At 48.4% G+C, this 15,779-nt stretch overlaps 1 protein-coding gene across 6 annotated transcripts in view; it reads left to right on the forward strand.

The window, feature by feature from the left end:
- DENND2A (DENN domain containing 2A) overlaps positions 1-15,118 on the forward strand; it is an 88,314-nt gene extending 73,196 nt beyond the window's left edge. For 3 of the 6 annotated variants that reach the window (XM_073238325.1, XM_073238327.1, XM_073238328.1), the window contains 6 exons: positions 5,434-5,611; positions 7,155-7,235; positions 11,528-11,645; positions 12,041-12,286; positions 13,897-13,983; positions 14,768-15,118. In XM_073238325.1, the coding sequence (XP_073094426.1) occupies positions 5,434-5,611; positions 7,155-7,235; positions 11,528-11,645; positions 12,041-12,286; positions 13,897-13,983; positions 14,768-14,799 (742 nt within the window). In that variant the 3' untranslated portion in view covers positions 14,800-15,118. Of the gene's footprint in view, positions 1-5,433; positions 5,612-7,098; positions 7,236-11,527; positions 11,646-12,040; positions 12,287-13,896; positions 13,984-14,767 lie in introns of those variants that run through there. The other 3 variants (XM_073238326.1, XM_036994541.2, XR_005054844.2) reach the window with 3 other exon arrangements.
- Positions 15,119-15,779: the final 661 nt, after the last annotated feature.

Below are 15,779 nucleotides of genomic sequence, written 5' to 3' on the forward strand. Positions count from 1 at the left end.
CAGTTCAGCCTTCCTTTGGGTCTCTCTGACCCTCAGTTGTGCCCCCTCCACTAAAAGTGGAGTAAGCCAGGATGGGGGAGTCTGACTCACTTGCCAGAAAGTGACTTAGCAAATGGTCAAAGGGCAGAAACTCCAGCAAAGAACATGGTGTGTGTAAAGTTCCTGAGTGAGAAAGCCAGACACCTCCTCTCTTCCAGCCTGCTCTGCCTACTGGGTGTTCCACCCGGGGCATCAGCGTCCACCTGGTTCTATCTGGCTGATGGAAAATAACCACAGGGAACTGAAGGGTTCTTTGGCCAGGCCATGACAGACCAGGTCTTGGGGGGCAGTAGCTGGCTGCAAGTTGTCCAGCCTGGAAGTCTGAAGGAAGCCATCAACACAAGTTCCAGCCAGCATCCTCCTCCTCCTCACCGACCCAGCACCTCCCTGACCCCATCCCTGCCCCGGCACAGGACCGATTTCTAGCCCCGTGCAGCTGTTAGTGGAAGCAAGCCCCACCATCCTGACTTCCATCTGTTTTCCCAGTCTTTGTGAGACCACAGAACACGTGAGAGCAGGACGTGTGCAGGGTCAGTGCGTGGTCCTGTGACAGCCCAGGGTGGACATTAGCCTGCTTCGGGCCTATAGTCGCTGACTACTGCAAGAGGAAATAGCAGGGAGTTGCGGCAAATATTGTATGAGTTATAAAAGGTTTTAAGTTGAGCCAAAAATCCATCAAACTTAGAATAACATTTTGCTCCGTTTCATCTTTAGGGTGGACATTGAGTGTTTCTGTAGGCTCTGTCAAGCCAAAGTTTGACAGATGGAAGAGAAAGAATGTTGTTGTGACAGCTTGTTCTGTCGTCATGACAACCCAAATAAATATTTCCCTATACCCCTTTCTTCATTTCCTTGATGATAATCATTTTGTTTTTTGGTTTAATTTCAATTGCCAAAGTGTTGGCTAAATCTATAGACCAGGCTGAATGATCAAATCAGACCTGCCCATAATTGGTATAAAAGTTTTATATGGACAAAGTTTTTAATATTCAAGAAATGTAATTTTTATCTTTTTGTAGTGCGCTAAGACCATAAGCTGAACGACAGGCTACTGGCTGATAAGTAGGATTAAGTGGTCAAATCTTGACAAATACTATAGTTTGAACCTTGGCTTTGACACATGGGTAACTGTCTTGCCAATGGGTTTCAGCCCCAGGCAAATTCACTGTGGATTCAATGAGACCAAAAAATGACAACAGAATATTCTCGGGGTGAAAGAGTTTTTATCCAACTTTATTCCCATGGTGGCAGGTCAATCACTAGAATCCCGTCCACTCAGAGCGAGTCTGCGTGCAGCAGGCCAGTCTCTGCCTCTGGGCCTCTCTGCCCCCACAGCCGTCTCAGTTTCTGTCCTCGGCGCTGCCACCACTCCAGTCTCTGCTCTCCTGCAGCCGTGCAGCAGCCGGGTGGCCATGCCACTGCGTCACCCAAAGCACTGGGCAGAGCTCTTTAAAGAGTCAGTAACAACGTTTTGCCCACACATGTGTAGTGAGCTAGCTGACCAGGGTGAGTGAGAATCCTGGCCATAGGAACCCTCACTTTATCCACAGTAACACAGATAAGTTCATCTGGAGCTGTGCACCTTCCTCCTCTGTGAGCTACTTTTGCAAACCTCCCCCCCTCCTTTTTTTTTTTATCAGTTTCCATAGGGGGTCCGAACCCGGACAAGAACCGGGCATGCTCAGCAATGTTTGCCATCTCAGAGAAAGGCTCCATCAGCGAGCGTGCCCTCTCCAGGCAGATGAGCTTGCCCAAGGCCCAGCTGAAAGTGTTAGCAGCTGCCACCGGGGCAGATGGCCGTCCAAAGTACTACTTCGGAGATCCTCAGGGTGGCTGGAGGTCTTAGAGATGCAGACATTGAATTCAGCAAAATCCTCTGCAAATGCAGTTTTCATAACATTATGGCATCAGCCAGGTGAAATATTCAGTACGAACTACCTATTTTTGCATCAGAATACCAAGAAGATACCATCTGGAGCAAGATGTAGAAAGTAGCATAGCCACAAATTATTGCCTTCCACTCCAAATTCATTGCTTACAGATTCTTGGGCTGAAACCTACCCCAGTTCTTCTGGGGGGGCCAGATCCCTCCCAGGCTGTGCTTGCTGTGTGACGCAGTCTTTTGAGGGCTCGCTGCAGTGGCTCAAAACCTCTCCAATACTTTTACCTATTTGTTTCTCAGAGTGAGATGTCACCATTTGCTCTTTTATCCTGTCCCTATTAATGAGCCCTAGAATTACCTGCGGGTGACAATTTCCAGCTTCATTCTTTTTGATTTCCAGCTATTTCCAGCTCCTGGCTTCCTCTTTTTTCTTATAAATTCAGTTGGTAGATGTCAAAGCTTGAAAGACACTAAAAAATTATACTTATTTAATAGATGAGGAATCTGAGGCCCAGCCTGTTTTCTTTTAAACCCAGTGACACATTACTTCAGGGTTTGAAAGTAAAGGGAATATGTCAGGCACTGCATGGTGACACCCACCCCCCACCAGGTCTCACCAGCCACCAGACTAGGCCAGAGTTTGCCTTTTGCTTATGTTCCTGGGGCTGATGTACCAGTAGGAGAGGTGATCTTCAAATTCCTGGGGTGTCAGGCTCACTCAGGAAACTCATCATTTACTTTTCTGGTAGCATCTTATGGTCCATCTTTTCTGACCCCTAGATGAGTTGGAAGGCTGCTGAGCATAGTAACTCCATGTACAGCACAGGGGCTTGGTAGCAAGTTTCTTGCCCAGGAAAACTCCAGCCCTCACAAGTGCATCCTGCTGTCTCTGGACTAAGACTTCAACCTTCAGGAACCTCCACCAAATAGCAAAGCATTCTGGGACCCGACCCTTCTCACCTGTGCCCATCTTTTAACTCCCCCCACCCCATGGCCCAGCCAGCCTCCCACTGGGGCATCGCCTCCCTCCCCACTTTTGTACAAATTGATCACAGCTGTGGGCTGGTATTCCTTTCCTCCACCCCCACTATAATTCGAGCCAGCTGTGAGAGCTCTCCGCCTAAGACTTCCTTCAAAAACACTGCCCTCTCCTGCAACCAGCAGACTCTTAGTAAGGCTATGTGGCAAGCTGACTTGTGGAGCCATCCTTAGCATTCCCAGAACCATAGACTATTCTTTACATTTTCTTAAGAAACCATCAATTCTAACAGTGCCTGCCCTTCCACCCCACATGGAAGGCTCCTGCAGCCTTCATGAGTCAGGAATGAAAAATCATTAGCACTTGCAGCAGAGATTGGGAAAAGCACTTAAATTACACTGAAAATAATCCCTTCTTTTCTCCTCTATGATTTATTTTGGGCAAAGAGCTGCCACTAACTGTATTATTTGCAGAATTTGACCTTTCCTTCTACTGTTCAAAGAGGCAGAATTTTTTTTAGAATATTGGTGGCCTTTTCTTTGAGTTGGGAAGAAAAAGTTCAACAGATTGCTTTTTCTATTGCAGTGATTGAGAAAAACACAAAGGCTTCTCACTGTGCCTCCTCCAGTCCACAGGCCTCTTCTCTCCCTGCCGTGACCCCTCCCTGAATTTAGAGGTTACCTTGATCTCCTTTAGCCTCAGTCTCCTTAGCTATGAAATCCCAAAGAAGATGAACTCTGTCTCTGAGGTCTCTTGCAGGTCTAACATTCTGTGATCCTGTCCCTTCCCTGAAGCTAAAAATGCTTAAAGCACAGCTCTGAAAGGTGAGAGGACTCGTCAGCATGAGTACAGCATTCTTAGTTCATTAGCTGATTAAAGTGAGAGTTTCAAAGATGGCTGGAGTGGACAGTAGATGCCAGTGTCCACCACCTGTTCTCCAAGTCATATTTAGGAATGTAACAGCAACTGTGCTATAAAGGAATGGGTTTCAGACACAAGGCCTCATTCAGGGAGTCCCTTCTCAGTATTTCTCTTAATTGACTCCCTCTAGTCACTTGGAAATGAAAGCCAGCAGTAAAACATGTAACATCAAAAGTCCATCTCAACCATTGCTGTCTGCCTGCCTCCACCCCCTCCCTGCACAGTGTTTGGAACCATCACCACTATCCATTCTCAAAGCTTTCCATCATCTCAAACTTAGCTCTACGCATTTAGCAACAAGACCCCATTCTCCCTCTCCCCCAGGCCCTAGGAACCTCTGTTTTACTAGGTCTTAATAATTTGCCTATTCTAAATCCCTCACGTAGGGGGAACCATACAATATTTGTCTTCTTCTGTCTGGCTTATTTCACTTGCTAGCCGGTATCTTTTATTCCACTTCTTTTCTCCCTAAGTAAGCCAGGGCTAAGTGATTTTTTTCTAAATGGACTCAGGAAAGTTTTATGATAATGAAATTGTAGGTGCCTGATATCATGTCCAGAAAAGGAGCATTCCTCCATCCAGAACTAAGCTTCCTTGCAACTTTCCCTAAACAGAGTCCAGCTTAGAACCAGGGCTGGCGTTCCAAAGGCAGTGTAACACATGAAATGCTGGGTGGGAGCCCGTGCCCTAAGAGGACACAGTACACTCTGGGAACCCACTGGCCCACACATCTGCCTTATCCTTACATTACCCATACTTCTAACCAGCTTCTCAAGCTCCCTACCCCACGCATAGTTTTTAGAAGCAGCAGGTTAGAGTGAGCGGAGGGAGGAGCTGCCATGAGCAGGCTCCCGAGCCATGAGAAATGACTGCAAGGAGGAAGAGAAAGTCGACCCTCGCTCCCTGGGAAGGCCGCCAGCCGTCGCTGTCCTGCAGCGCAGTGGGGCCGGTGCTCACGGTGACGGTCTCGGATACGCCACCCGTTCACCCAGCGAACTGAGCTGAACCCAGGCAAAGCACTGGGGGTAGTGATCAAATAAAGGCTACGCTATAATTATTTTTCATTAGGATTAGACTCACCACTTTGTTATTTTTTGAAGTTTTGAATCCTGGGTAAGGTTTAACTGTTCAGGAGTTTCCCTTGTGTGCAGCAGGGTACCAAAGAGACTACCCTGTCTTCCCTGATTACACCGAGGCGTTTGTACTTGGCTGGGAGAACTTGCGGGAGAGAACAAAGGAAAAGCTACAATGTTAGAATATAAGCATCTTCAGTAAGAGAATGAGCATCCATGACAAATGAGGCTGTAGTGGTTTTGGGGGGCAAGAGCATGGGGTAAAGGGATGGGAGTGAAAGATTTGGTTGAAGCCTTACAAGAATGTAGCTCACGTGTGAAGGCACACTAGCACAGATTAGCTAGGGCTTTATATTCGTTGCTGTAGCTGTATCTCAAAGCGTCACAGACGCCCTGTATGCCTGATGTGTGCCTGGGTTGGTACTGTGAACCCTGATACACCTAAAACGCGCGTGATGCCTTTTCTGCCCAGCATGCCTTGGGGCTGGTTCCCCACACCCTCCCTGAAGCAGCCCTCCCCCCTTCTCTCCCCACTGCAGCACGCTGTCCAAGTGCTGCCATGCGATGGTGGCAGTCATCTACCCCTTCACCTGGCAGCACACCTACATCCCTGTGCTGCCGCCCGCCATGATCGACATCGTGTGCTCGCCCACCCCCTTCCTCATCGGGCTGCTCACCAGCTCGCTGCCACTGCTCAGGGAGCTGCCACTGGAGGAGGTGAGCTCCAGGATGTCCTGGGCCCTCCCTGGGGGGCGCAGGGGAGAAGTGCCAGCTCAGGCCCTGCTGCAAAGTGGTGTCCAGGGAGTGCGGGGATCTCATGGCTTTGTCTATGCAGAAGGCACCCCCAGGGCTGCCTCAGGTGACCCTCAGTGACTGCAAACTCATTTTCCCCTCTAAATGAACCTACTGGCATGAACACCCATTAGGAAGCAGCAGTCAACAACGTAACCAGATGTTAAAACACTTAATCCATAAATTGCCTTCTATTCTATCCTTCCTTCCCTCCCACCCCCAAGGCTGTGGGAAGAAAGCACACAAAGAGCTAACAATAACTGAAACTTATATTTAGATTAACAGCAAACAGGTCCTTTCTTGTGTCAGTTAAAAAGACAGCAACCAAAATGTGTTTCATGATCAAGTGCTGGGTGTTCAAGTTTGCATCCAAATGGAGAAAGCCCTACTCGGCATCTCTGCAGGTGCTGTCCCAGCCCCTTCCTCTAAGTAACCTCTGTTCCTGGGTGCTGAGAACTTCCAGCAGCCAGAGACGGAGCCCCAGGGGACTAAATGACCATGCTCACTCCTGAACCCCAGTGCTGTGCCAGGCCCTGACATTCCACCCAGGGCCCCAGATGCGGCTCCTCTAATTGCCCAGGTTGTCCTGCAGTCACATTAAATATTAAACAGTAGATTCAGGTCTTCCGGTGTGGGTTGTTTGTCCGGGTACCCTGTGGTCCCAAAAATCCTGAAGCGTGTTTGGGAAGGAAGGAGAGAGCTCCCTCAGCTCCTGGGCAGGGTCTCTGGACTGTGGTAGAGCCCATGTTTCCAGCTGGCATGGAAAACACGGAGACCATGCAGGGCCCCTGCTCCTCCATCCTAGCCAGGGGCCCACGCTGAGGCCCGAGTAGCAGCTCACTGCCAGGGTCACGCAGGCAAAGGCCCGGGGGTGAGCACCTCCCTTGGTTTTACGCCCTAAGTGCCTCCCTTGCCCTGCCCTGCTTCTGGCCCTTGGTCTCAGGCTCCCTTCGAGGAGGGAGGGGAGAGGTGCTGTACCCTGAAAGCCTTGACCGAGGAAAGCCCAACATTTGCAGCTTGACTGACTCTCCAGTCGAATCCATTCCTCTGGGTCTCTCTCTCTTTCTGTCCCATTAAGAGAAGTGACAAGGCCAAGTGGGTAGCTGGGAGGAAAGATGCAGAAGTCCTGGGGGTGGGGGGGTGGCAGAGTTTAGTGCAATGGGAAGAGGGGCCTCTAGTGTCTTCCCCCTGCTCAGCAATCTCCTTGTGAAAAGTCAGCCGTAGTGGCTCTACTGCAGCCAGTCTGGAAGCAGGGCAGGCAGTCCGGCCCATGGAACTCACATAGCCCAGCCTGCAGTCTCAGTGTTGAAAGCATGCAATTCTGGAAAGCCCTTGCCCGCCCCCCAACTCCCCTCTTCATAGTTTGTGGCTACTGTGGCAACCACAAACGGCCCGCCCCACCCCCACCCCAGCTGCCTCTCTTGGTGCCAAGAGGGAAGAAAGCTAAGAAACCATCACTGTATCCCAGAAACCTGATGACGTCATAGACCTCTTCCACATCTTGCAGGTCCTCGTGGTTGACCTCGTCAACAATCGGTTCCTCAGACAGGTGAGTGAGAAGCCTGGCTTCACCCTGATGCTCTCTCTGTTTTCACCTCTTTGTTCTTTGGGACATAGATTTCCAGCTCCCGAAAGGTTCCTTAGTGGGACTGAGACTGCAAAACAGGCTGGCAGGCTTGGGCAACTGAGGGTAAGACAGAAGGCAGGGGTCAAAGAGGACGGGTTTGGCAAAGGATCTGTTCCCATGTGTTTTGTCACAAAATGGATCTAACAGGATCTGTGTATAGGCTATAACTGTAAACATTTGTCTTTAACATGCTTTTAAAGAATATTTGATAAAAAAGTTCATGATATTCAGTAGAAAAAAAGGAGGGTGCAAAGTCATAGTATACATTATATTACAAATATAAATATATGCCTCTTAAAAAGATGAAAGGAGAACTCAGCAAAATATTAATGCTGGTTGTCTTGGAATGGGAGACTGAAAAGGAGACAGGTTATCAGTAATTTTAAATCCTTTTAAAATCTCACGTATTTTCTATAAAGATCATAAAGTACTTTCATTACCAGAGCAAGTAATACACATTTGTTTTCTTGTTTTCGCTGGCCAGAGAGGTCTGACTCCTATTGGATCTTGCAGAAAATCATTACAGAAAGCTTCCCAGGGCGCTCTGCTGGATTGCTTTTAAATTGGAGTTGCCACACTGCTGGGAAGTTCTGCCATGTTAATGTTTTGGGTTTTTTTTTTTAAATCGTCAGTTCCATCCACTTTCACTTCCCAAAGGCCCTCCGAGTAGGCCCTTCCCTGGGCCCTCCTGCTCAGAGGCCCAGATGGCAAAGCCAGCTTTGGACCATACTGGTCATCTGACCAGAGTGCCCTGATGAGCAGTAGCCACCCTCCAGGGTGAGGGCGGTGGGAAACACAGATGGAGTATCCCCCAGGTGCCAAGCACTGTCACAAGGCAATCGTATTTCATCTTTTCCCCCCAGCTCTATTGATGTATTATTGACATAGGACATATGCAGATTTATGACATACAACATGAGGATTTGATACACGTATGTACTATGAAATGATTGCCACAATAAGGTTAGTTAACACCTCCATCCCCTCACATGATTACCTTTTTTTTTGGTGGTGAGACTGTTCAGATTTACTCTCTTGGCAACTTTCAAGTATATAATACAGTGTTGTCAACTATAGTCACTGTGCTGTCCACTAGAGCCCCAGAAATTATCTTATAACTGGAAGTTTGTACCCTTTGATCAACAGTCTCATCAATTTTCCTCACTCCTCAGCCCCTCGAAACCACCATTCTACTATTAGTTCAGGGCTTTTAGATTTTCATTAGAAGTGAGAAAATGCAGTATTTGTATCTCTCTGACTTATTTCACTTAGCATAATGCCCCCAGGGTGCATCCGTGTTATCACAAGAGGCAGGATTTCCTGCCTTTTTATAGCTAATATTCCATTGGGTATGTGTGAATGTGTATGTGTATTCCTATTATTTTTATCCATTCATCCATCAATGGACACATAAGTTTCCATGTCTTGGCTATTGTAAATAATGCAGCAGAGAATATGGGGGTGCAGATATCTCTTCAAGGTAGTGATTTCACCCATACACAAAAGTAAATTCGAAATGGATCAAAGACCTGAATGTAAGTCATGAAACCATAAAACTCTTAGAAAAAAACATAGGCAAAAATCTCTTAGACATAAATATGAGCAACTTCTTCATGAACATATCTCCATGGGCAAGGGAAACAAAAGCAAAAGCGAACAAGTGGGACTGTAACAAGCTGAAAAGCTTCTGTACAGCAAAGGACACCACCAATAGAACAAAAAGGCATCCTACACTATGGGAGAATATATTCATAAATGACAGATCCAATAAAGGGTTGACATCCAAAATATATAACGAGCTCATGTACCTCAACAAACAAAAAGCAAATAATCAGAGGAGCTGAACAGACAGTTCTCCAAAGAAGAAATTCAGATGGCCAACAGGCACATGAAAACATGCTCCACATTGCTAATCATCAGAGAAATGCAAATTAAAACCACAATGAGATATCACCTCACAGCAGTAAGGATGGCTACCATCCAAAAGACAAACAACAACAAATGTTGGCGAGGTTGTGGAGAAAGGGGAACCCTCCTACACTGCTGGTGGGAATGTAAATTAGTTCAACCATTGTGGAAAGCAGTATGGAGGTTCCTCAAAATGCTCAAAATAGACTTACCATTTGACCCAGGAATTCCACTCCTAGGATTTTATCCTAAGAATGCACCACTCCAGTCTGAAAAAGACAGATGCACCCCTATGTTTATCGCAGCACTATTTACAATAGCCAAGAATTGGAAGCAACCTAAGTGTCCAGCAGTAGATGAATGGATAAAGAAGATGTGGTACACATACACAATGGAATATTATTCAGCCATAAGAAGAAAACAAATCCTACCATTTGCAACAACATGGATGGAGCTAGAGGGTATTATGCTCAATGAAATAAGCCAGGTGAAGAAAGACAAGTATCAAATGATTTCCCTTATTTGTGGAGTATAAGAACAAAGAAAAAAACTGAAGGAACAAAACAGCAGCAGACTCACAGAACCCAAGAATGAACTAACAGTTACCAAAGGGAAAGGGACTAGAGAGGATGGGTGGGAAGGGAGGGACAAGGGGGAAAAAAAGGGTCATTACTATTAGCAGACATAATGTATTGGGGGGGTATGGGGGGAGCTGTACAACGCAGAAAAGACAAGTAGTGACTCTATACCATCTTACTATGCTGATGGACAGTGACTGTAATGGGGTGTGAGGGGGACTTGGTGATCGGGGGAGTCTAGTAAACATAATGTTCCTCATGTAAATGTAAGTTAATGATACCAAAAAAAAAAGGTAGTGATTTCATTTCCTTTGGATATATACCCAGAAGTGGGATTACTGGATCATATGATAGTTCTGTTTTTAACTTTTTACACCATAGTGTTTTCTATAGTGTCTGCTCCAAATAACATTCCCACCAACAGTGCACAGGGGTTCCCTTTCCTTTGTAGCTTCACCAGCTTGTTTTCTCTAGTCTTCTTAATAATGGACAGGTTCTAACAGGTGTGAGACAATATCTCAGTGTAGTTTTGATTTGCATTTCCCAATGTTGAGCATCTTCTCATGTACCTATTGGCCATCTGTATGTCTTCTTTGAAGAAATGTCTTTCCAAGTCCTTTGCCCATTTTTTAAATCGGTTTGTTTAGGGTTTTTTTGCTATTGAGTTTACATGAGTTCTTTATGTTTTTTGGATATGAACCCCTTACCAGTTATATGGTTTGCAGATATCTTCTCCCATTCCATAGATTGCCTTTTCATTTTGTTGATCATTTCTTTCACTGTGCAGAAGCTTTTTAGTTTGATGTAGTCACACTTGCTTATTTTTCTTTGGTTGCCTGTGCTTTTGATGTCATACCCAAAAAATCCTTGCCAAGAGCAATGTCAAGGAGCTTTTTCCCTAAGTTTTCTTCTAGTAGTTTCACAGTTTCTGTTCTTACATTTAAGTCTTTAATCTATCTTAAGTTCATTTTTGTGAGTGTTATAAGATAGGGGTCCAGTTTCATTCCTTTGCATGTGAATAGCCAGTCTTCCCAGCCCCGTTTCCCAATAATGGGAAAGAGACCATTGTTTCCTCCATTGAAAATTCTTAGCTCCCTTGTTAAATATTAGTTGACTACATAGGCATGTGTCTATTTCTGGGCTCTCAATTCTGTTCCCTTAGTTGTGTGTCTGTATGCCAGTACCATTCTGTCTTGATTATTATTGCTTGTAATACAGTTTGATACCAGGAATTGTGATGCCTCCAGCTTTGTTCTTCTTCAGCTAATTCATGGTCTTTTGTGATTCCATACAAATTTCAGGATTGTTTCTTCTATTTCTGCAAAAAATGCCATTGAAATTTTGGTAGGGATTGTACTGAATCTATAGATAGCTTTGGGTAATGTGGATATTTTAACATAATAATTCTTCCAAACCATGAACATAGGATATCTTTCCACTTGGATATCTATTTCATCAATATCATGTATTGCATTTAATCTTCACTATGAAGTAGATATTGATTTACAGCCCATTTTTTAAATGGGGAAATATGCTCACATAGCTTATGAAAAATGAAACCAAGATTCAAACATCAGACTTCTGTCTCTAAATCATGTTGCTTGTACTAAACCAGGAACTGTGCTAGGCCTGCCCTGTGGTGTCCCCAGGGTGTCCTGCTGGCCCGGATGCAGCTGCCATCCTCAGAAGCCCAGGGGCCATGACCCACCTGCTTTTCCTGCCTTACAGATGGATGATGAGGATTCCATTCTCCCCCGGAAGCTCCAGGTAGCCCTGGAACACATTCTGGAACAAAGGAACGACCTGGCTAGTGACCAGGAGGAAGGGCCCCCAGACTGCAAGCATGGTAAGTGTTCAGCCACTTCCCAGACTGCATCTCTGCCCTCCACCATCACAGGCAGGGAACAAGTGTGCAGGGGCCACCCACTCCACATGGCAGTGGGTGGAGTAGGAAAATGGGTGAGAAGCATGAAAGGAGAGCGAGTGGGTGTGTAATCCCTTTATCTGCATCTCATTCTAACAGTGAATTATGGAAAAATTTTTCTGTCCTCCCCAGTTTTGGCCTTAAATACCTGTTTAAAGGGGGAAATAAATAACTTAGTCACTTTTGGTAACCTTTGCCATTGATAATTAAGATTGGCCACTGAGGGAGCTAACTACTTACTTGTAGAACTGATCCGCTTGTCCCAGAGGCTCGGCCTTCCGCCCTCACCGGGCCTGGCCCTTCCCCTCGTTGCGCAGGCCCTCAGTGCAGCCCCTTGAACGAAGTGGTGTCTGAAGCCTTTGTCCGCTTCTTCGTGGAGATCGTGGGCCACTACTCCCTGTTCCTGACGGTGGGTGAGCGCGAGGAGAGGACCCTGCAGCGCGAGGCCTTCCGCAAAGCTGTCTCCTCCAAGAGCCTCCGCCGTTTCCTGGAGGTCTTCATGGAGACCCAGACATTTCGAGGCTTCATACAGGAGCGGGAGCTGCGCCGGCAGGATGCCAAAGGTTAGGGGGTGTCTTCTGTGTTGGGGGCCAAGACAGCCAGGGATGCCCAGGCGCCCGGGGGCTGACGAGCAGGCAAACACCCAGGGCCAGCACAAAGGCGGGGGCAGTGCTGCAGCCTCCTCTGAGGAGTGTTCCTTCTCGCCACCTCTGAGCTGGCAGAAGTGTCCCAGTCCCCTGCCTGTCTCCCGGGCGGGCGGGCTCCTTCCCCTACTGGCCCACCCCCAGAACCACACCCCAGGCCCTGGTAGGAGGTTCCTTTGTGCCATTCTTTCCAGCATGATGAAAGTCTCAAGGACACCCTTTCCTTCCTCTCTCTGTGGCGCCTCTTCTCCTTTTCCCCAGGCCTCCTCTTGTCCTTTCTGCCCTTTTTTCCTGCCTGTTTCCCCGGGTGTGGAGCTAGCAGGCCAGAGTCGGACTCCCACCCCAGCTCCGTGGGCACTGCGGCTGGCCACATGGCAGGTGGGACAGCAGTGACTCTGCCAGCCTCGCTGCGGGAAGCAGCGTCCTCCTCCTGCCCGCTCTCTCTCCTCGAGTTCTTGTTTTCTGTCCTCCCTTCTCCCGGTCCCCCTCTGCTGGGCTCCATCACACTTCTAGGGATGGAGTGGGCTCGTGTGCAAAGGAAGACAACATAGCTCCGTCTCTTTCCCACATCATCTCAAGTCCTTTGGGAATCCCAAGACTAGGAATGTTGGTAAAGGCTGTGACATAGGAGAGTTAGACCTGGTAGGGGAGAGACGCTCTCCACCAAGAATCCTGCACAGCCACCAAGAGATAGGCAGGGAGCAGGGAGGGCCCCCAGGGGGCAGCCTGCCAGGCCTGTGTCCTCCGGGGCTGTGCTCACAGAGGCTAAGGATCCAGCCCTGTGTTCCCAGAGCTCCTTGGAGAGCAGACAGGCTGGCCCCACACAGGCAGTTCTGATGAGAGGTGTCGGAAAGGCAAAAGAAAATCGATTAGAGGGTATGAGTCACACAACTCCTGATGCAAGGGCTCTTTTCAAGAGAAGACCTGCTGGGTACATGTAAGTATCTGTGCACAGATCACTATTTGATAGAAAAGTCAGAGACATAAAAGCTTAAAAAGGAGCATGGAAGAAGCCCTCTGCCCATGGAAGAGGGAGAAATGCAGACAGAGTACCTGGGGCTCACACCTGGGTTAGAGCTGAAGGCAGCTATGAGTGGTCGGCACTCGGCCTTTCCGAGTTCACAGATGGCAAACAGATTCCCAGCAAGCTCAGCCACTTGGCCAGCATCCCCCTTACGGGGGAATGTGAGGAGAAGGGAGACCACAGGCGCTCCTGAGAGCCGGGACCAGCTGGCTCTTCTTGGAAACTGTGTGCCTGGCACAGTGTTGACACTTGGAAGGTGTTTGTTGAGTAAAAATAGAATTTCATGTATGAGCTAGCTTTACAGCTTTCCAAAAACAGTTATTGCACAAGGTTGGGTGATTAAAAGGGTAATAAAAACCCTTATAAACCCTGTGATTCAGAGCATGTTTATAGGAGCAGCTCAACTCAGAGGCAAGGTTTCTCTTTTCAGTGGCCGTAAGGAAATGGGTATGTTTAGAAGTGCAAAGAAAAGAAACTAAATGTCTGGGATTTCTATCGTCAACAGGTCTGTTTGAGGTCCGAGCCCAGGAGTACCTGGAAACACTCCCCATTGGAGAACACAGCGGCGTGAATAAGTTCCTGAAGGGCCTAGGTAAGGCCCAGGGTCGTGGTCCCCATCTCCATCCGCTGGCCCACGGGGTCTTGGCCAGGTCCCTCCACTGGAGCTGGGTCCTAAATAATGCAGAGTTCTGTAGCCTGTGGCATCTGACCCCAAAGTATAAGCAAGGAAACAAATGAGCCCCTCCCTGCTTGGCCGGCGGGCCCTACTTGCTATCTTTATTCACTATTATCTCCCATTCTCTTAAACCGTCTGGGGAATTGAGCTTAGGAAGCATAAAGGGAACCAGAGGAGGGAGTCTGGTAGGAAAGACCTGGACCAACCTCCAAATGGCCCGGAAAAAGGATGTTGAGGACTGCGGTTTAATGAGTAGAAAGGCCCTTACTAGAAGGGTGAGAATGAAGAAGGCGAAAAGAGGGGGGGAGGGGGCAGGTCCCTGGGGGAAGAGCTGCATAGGCCTGTTGTTGTACCTCCCATAGGCCTGGACCCCTAGCCACCCACACTGCTGGGAACTTTCTCCCCACTCGGCTCCCCAGGGACGTGTTACATTCAGTGCTTCCTGTACCACCACCACAGAAACACTCTCTACAGCTCTGACTCTTCCTTTCAAAACCCCCCAAGTCTGAGGAAGATGTCTTTTCAATGGGGAGGTGCCTGAGGCGTGCAGGGGCAACCTCTCCCACCTCCTCCCAGGCGTGGGTGAGGCCCTGGAGGGGGCGTGAGAGGCCGTGGTGCCCACACTGCATCTGGGATAAAAAGAGCAGGATTTAACGCGGCCCTCTTTGCCTGGTGAAATGCTCTTGTTTTCTTTTTCTAGGCAATAAAATGAAATTTCTCCACAAGAAGTAACCCTCAGCTCAACCTCAAGGGAAAACCTCCTCCTAGCGCGACCATATGTTTTTAAAACTGTCCTGGTACCTTTCTGAAGCGCTGAGTCCTTAGCTGTCCCTGGTGCCGCATGTGGGTGTGGGGGGTTTCCAGCCGCCGCCGGGCCCTCCGCAGGCCCCAGAGCCCCAGAGCTGCCAGGAAGGCTCCCCTTCTTGAGAACAGCGCTGGGAAGGGGACCTGAGACCAGGCGTGTCGCCGACATTCAGATGGATGGCTCTGGTCGTTGGTTTGGTGACTTTTTTATATTTTTAATCTTAGATATTAAAAAAAAAGAAAAGTGTTTGTGTTTTCTTTTTATTCAGCCAGGGCTAGGAAACCTCCTGCCCTGTGTCGTCTTCCCCGGCTCACCCTGCTGGCAGCTCGGGGCCGCGGCCCAGAGAAGGGGGAGATGGGAAGGGGTTGGACCAGACTTAGAATCAGGGGCTGCCCTGGGCGAACCGGGGGCAGCTGAGACTGTTAGGGGAGGGGGGCCGTGCCCACAGGTGTCAGGGCCGAGGCCTTTTGCGGTGGGTGGGGGCACAGACTGGCCCAAACACGGCATGGGGTCAGATAGGGCGGGAAGGGAGAAGGGGAGCAGGATAGGGGTGCGGCCTCCTGCAACGAGTTGCGCTTCCAGGCTGGCAGTGATGCCACCTGGTGGCTGAGGCCGTTGTGGTCTTGCCACCGGGTCCTCTCATCCCAAATGACCCACCCGGCTGCACTGCCTTTGTCTCTTAGAGGCCACAGGTCCGTCCACCGACAGAGCAGTCCAAGACTTTTAGAGGAATGCACAAAAAGAGGAAACCTCCTCATAAGATCTGTTAATAAAATGTTCTTGGGGTCCTAAAGTTCATGATACTGCCTAGACCCCACCTTAAGACACTAAAGCCACAGACTGGACCCTGTTCCTGTTTAGACTATGAAATATTCTCCTCTCGTTGTAGGGGCCCAGATCAGCACAA

The sequence above is a fragment of the Manis javanica genome, chromosome 6 (genome assembly GCF_040802235.1).
Source record: "Manis javanica isolate MJ-LG chromosome 6, MJ_LKY, whole genome shotgun sequence".
NCBI classification, from domain to species: domain Eukaryota; kingdom Metazoa; phylum Chordata; class Mammalia; order Pholidota; family Manidae; genus Manis; species Manis javanica.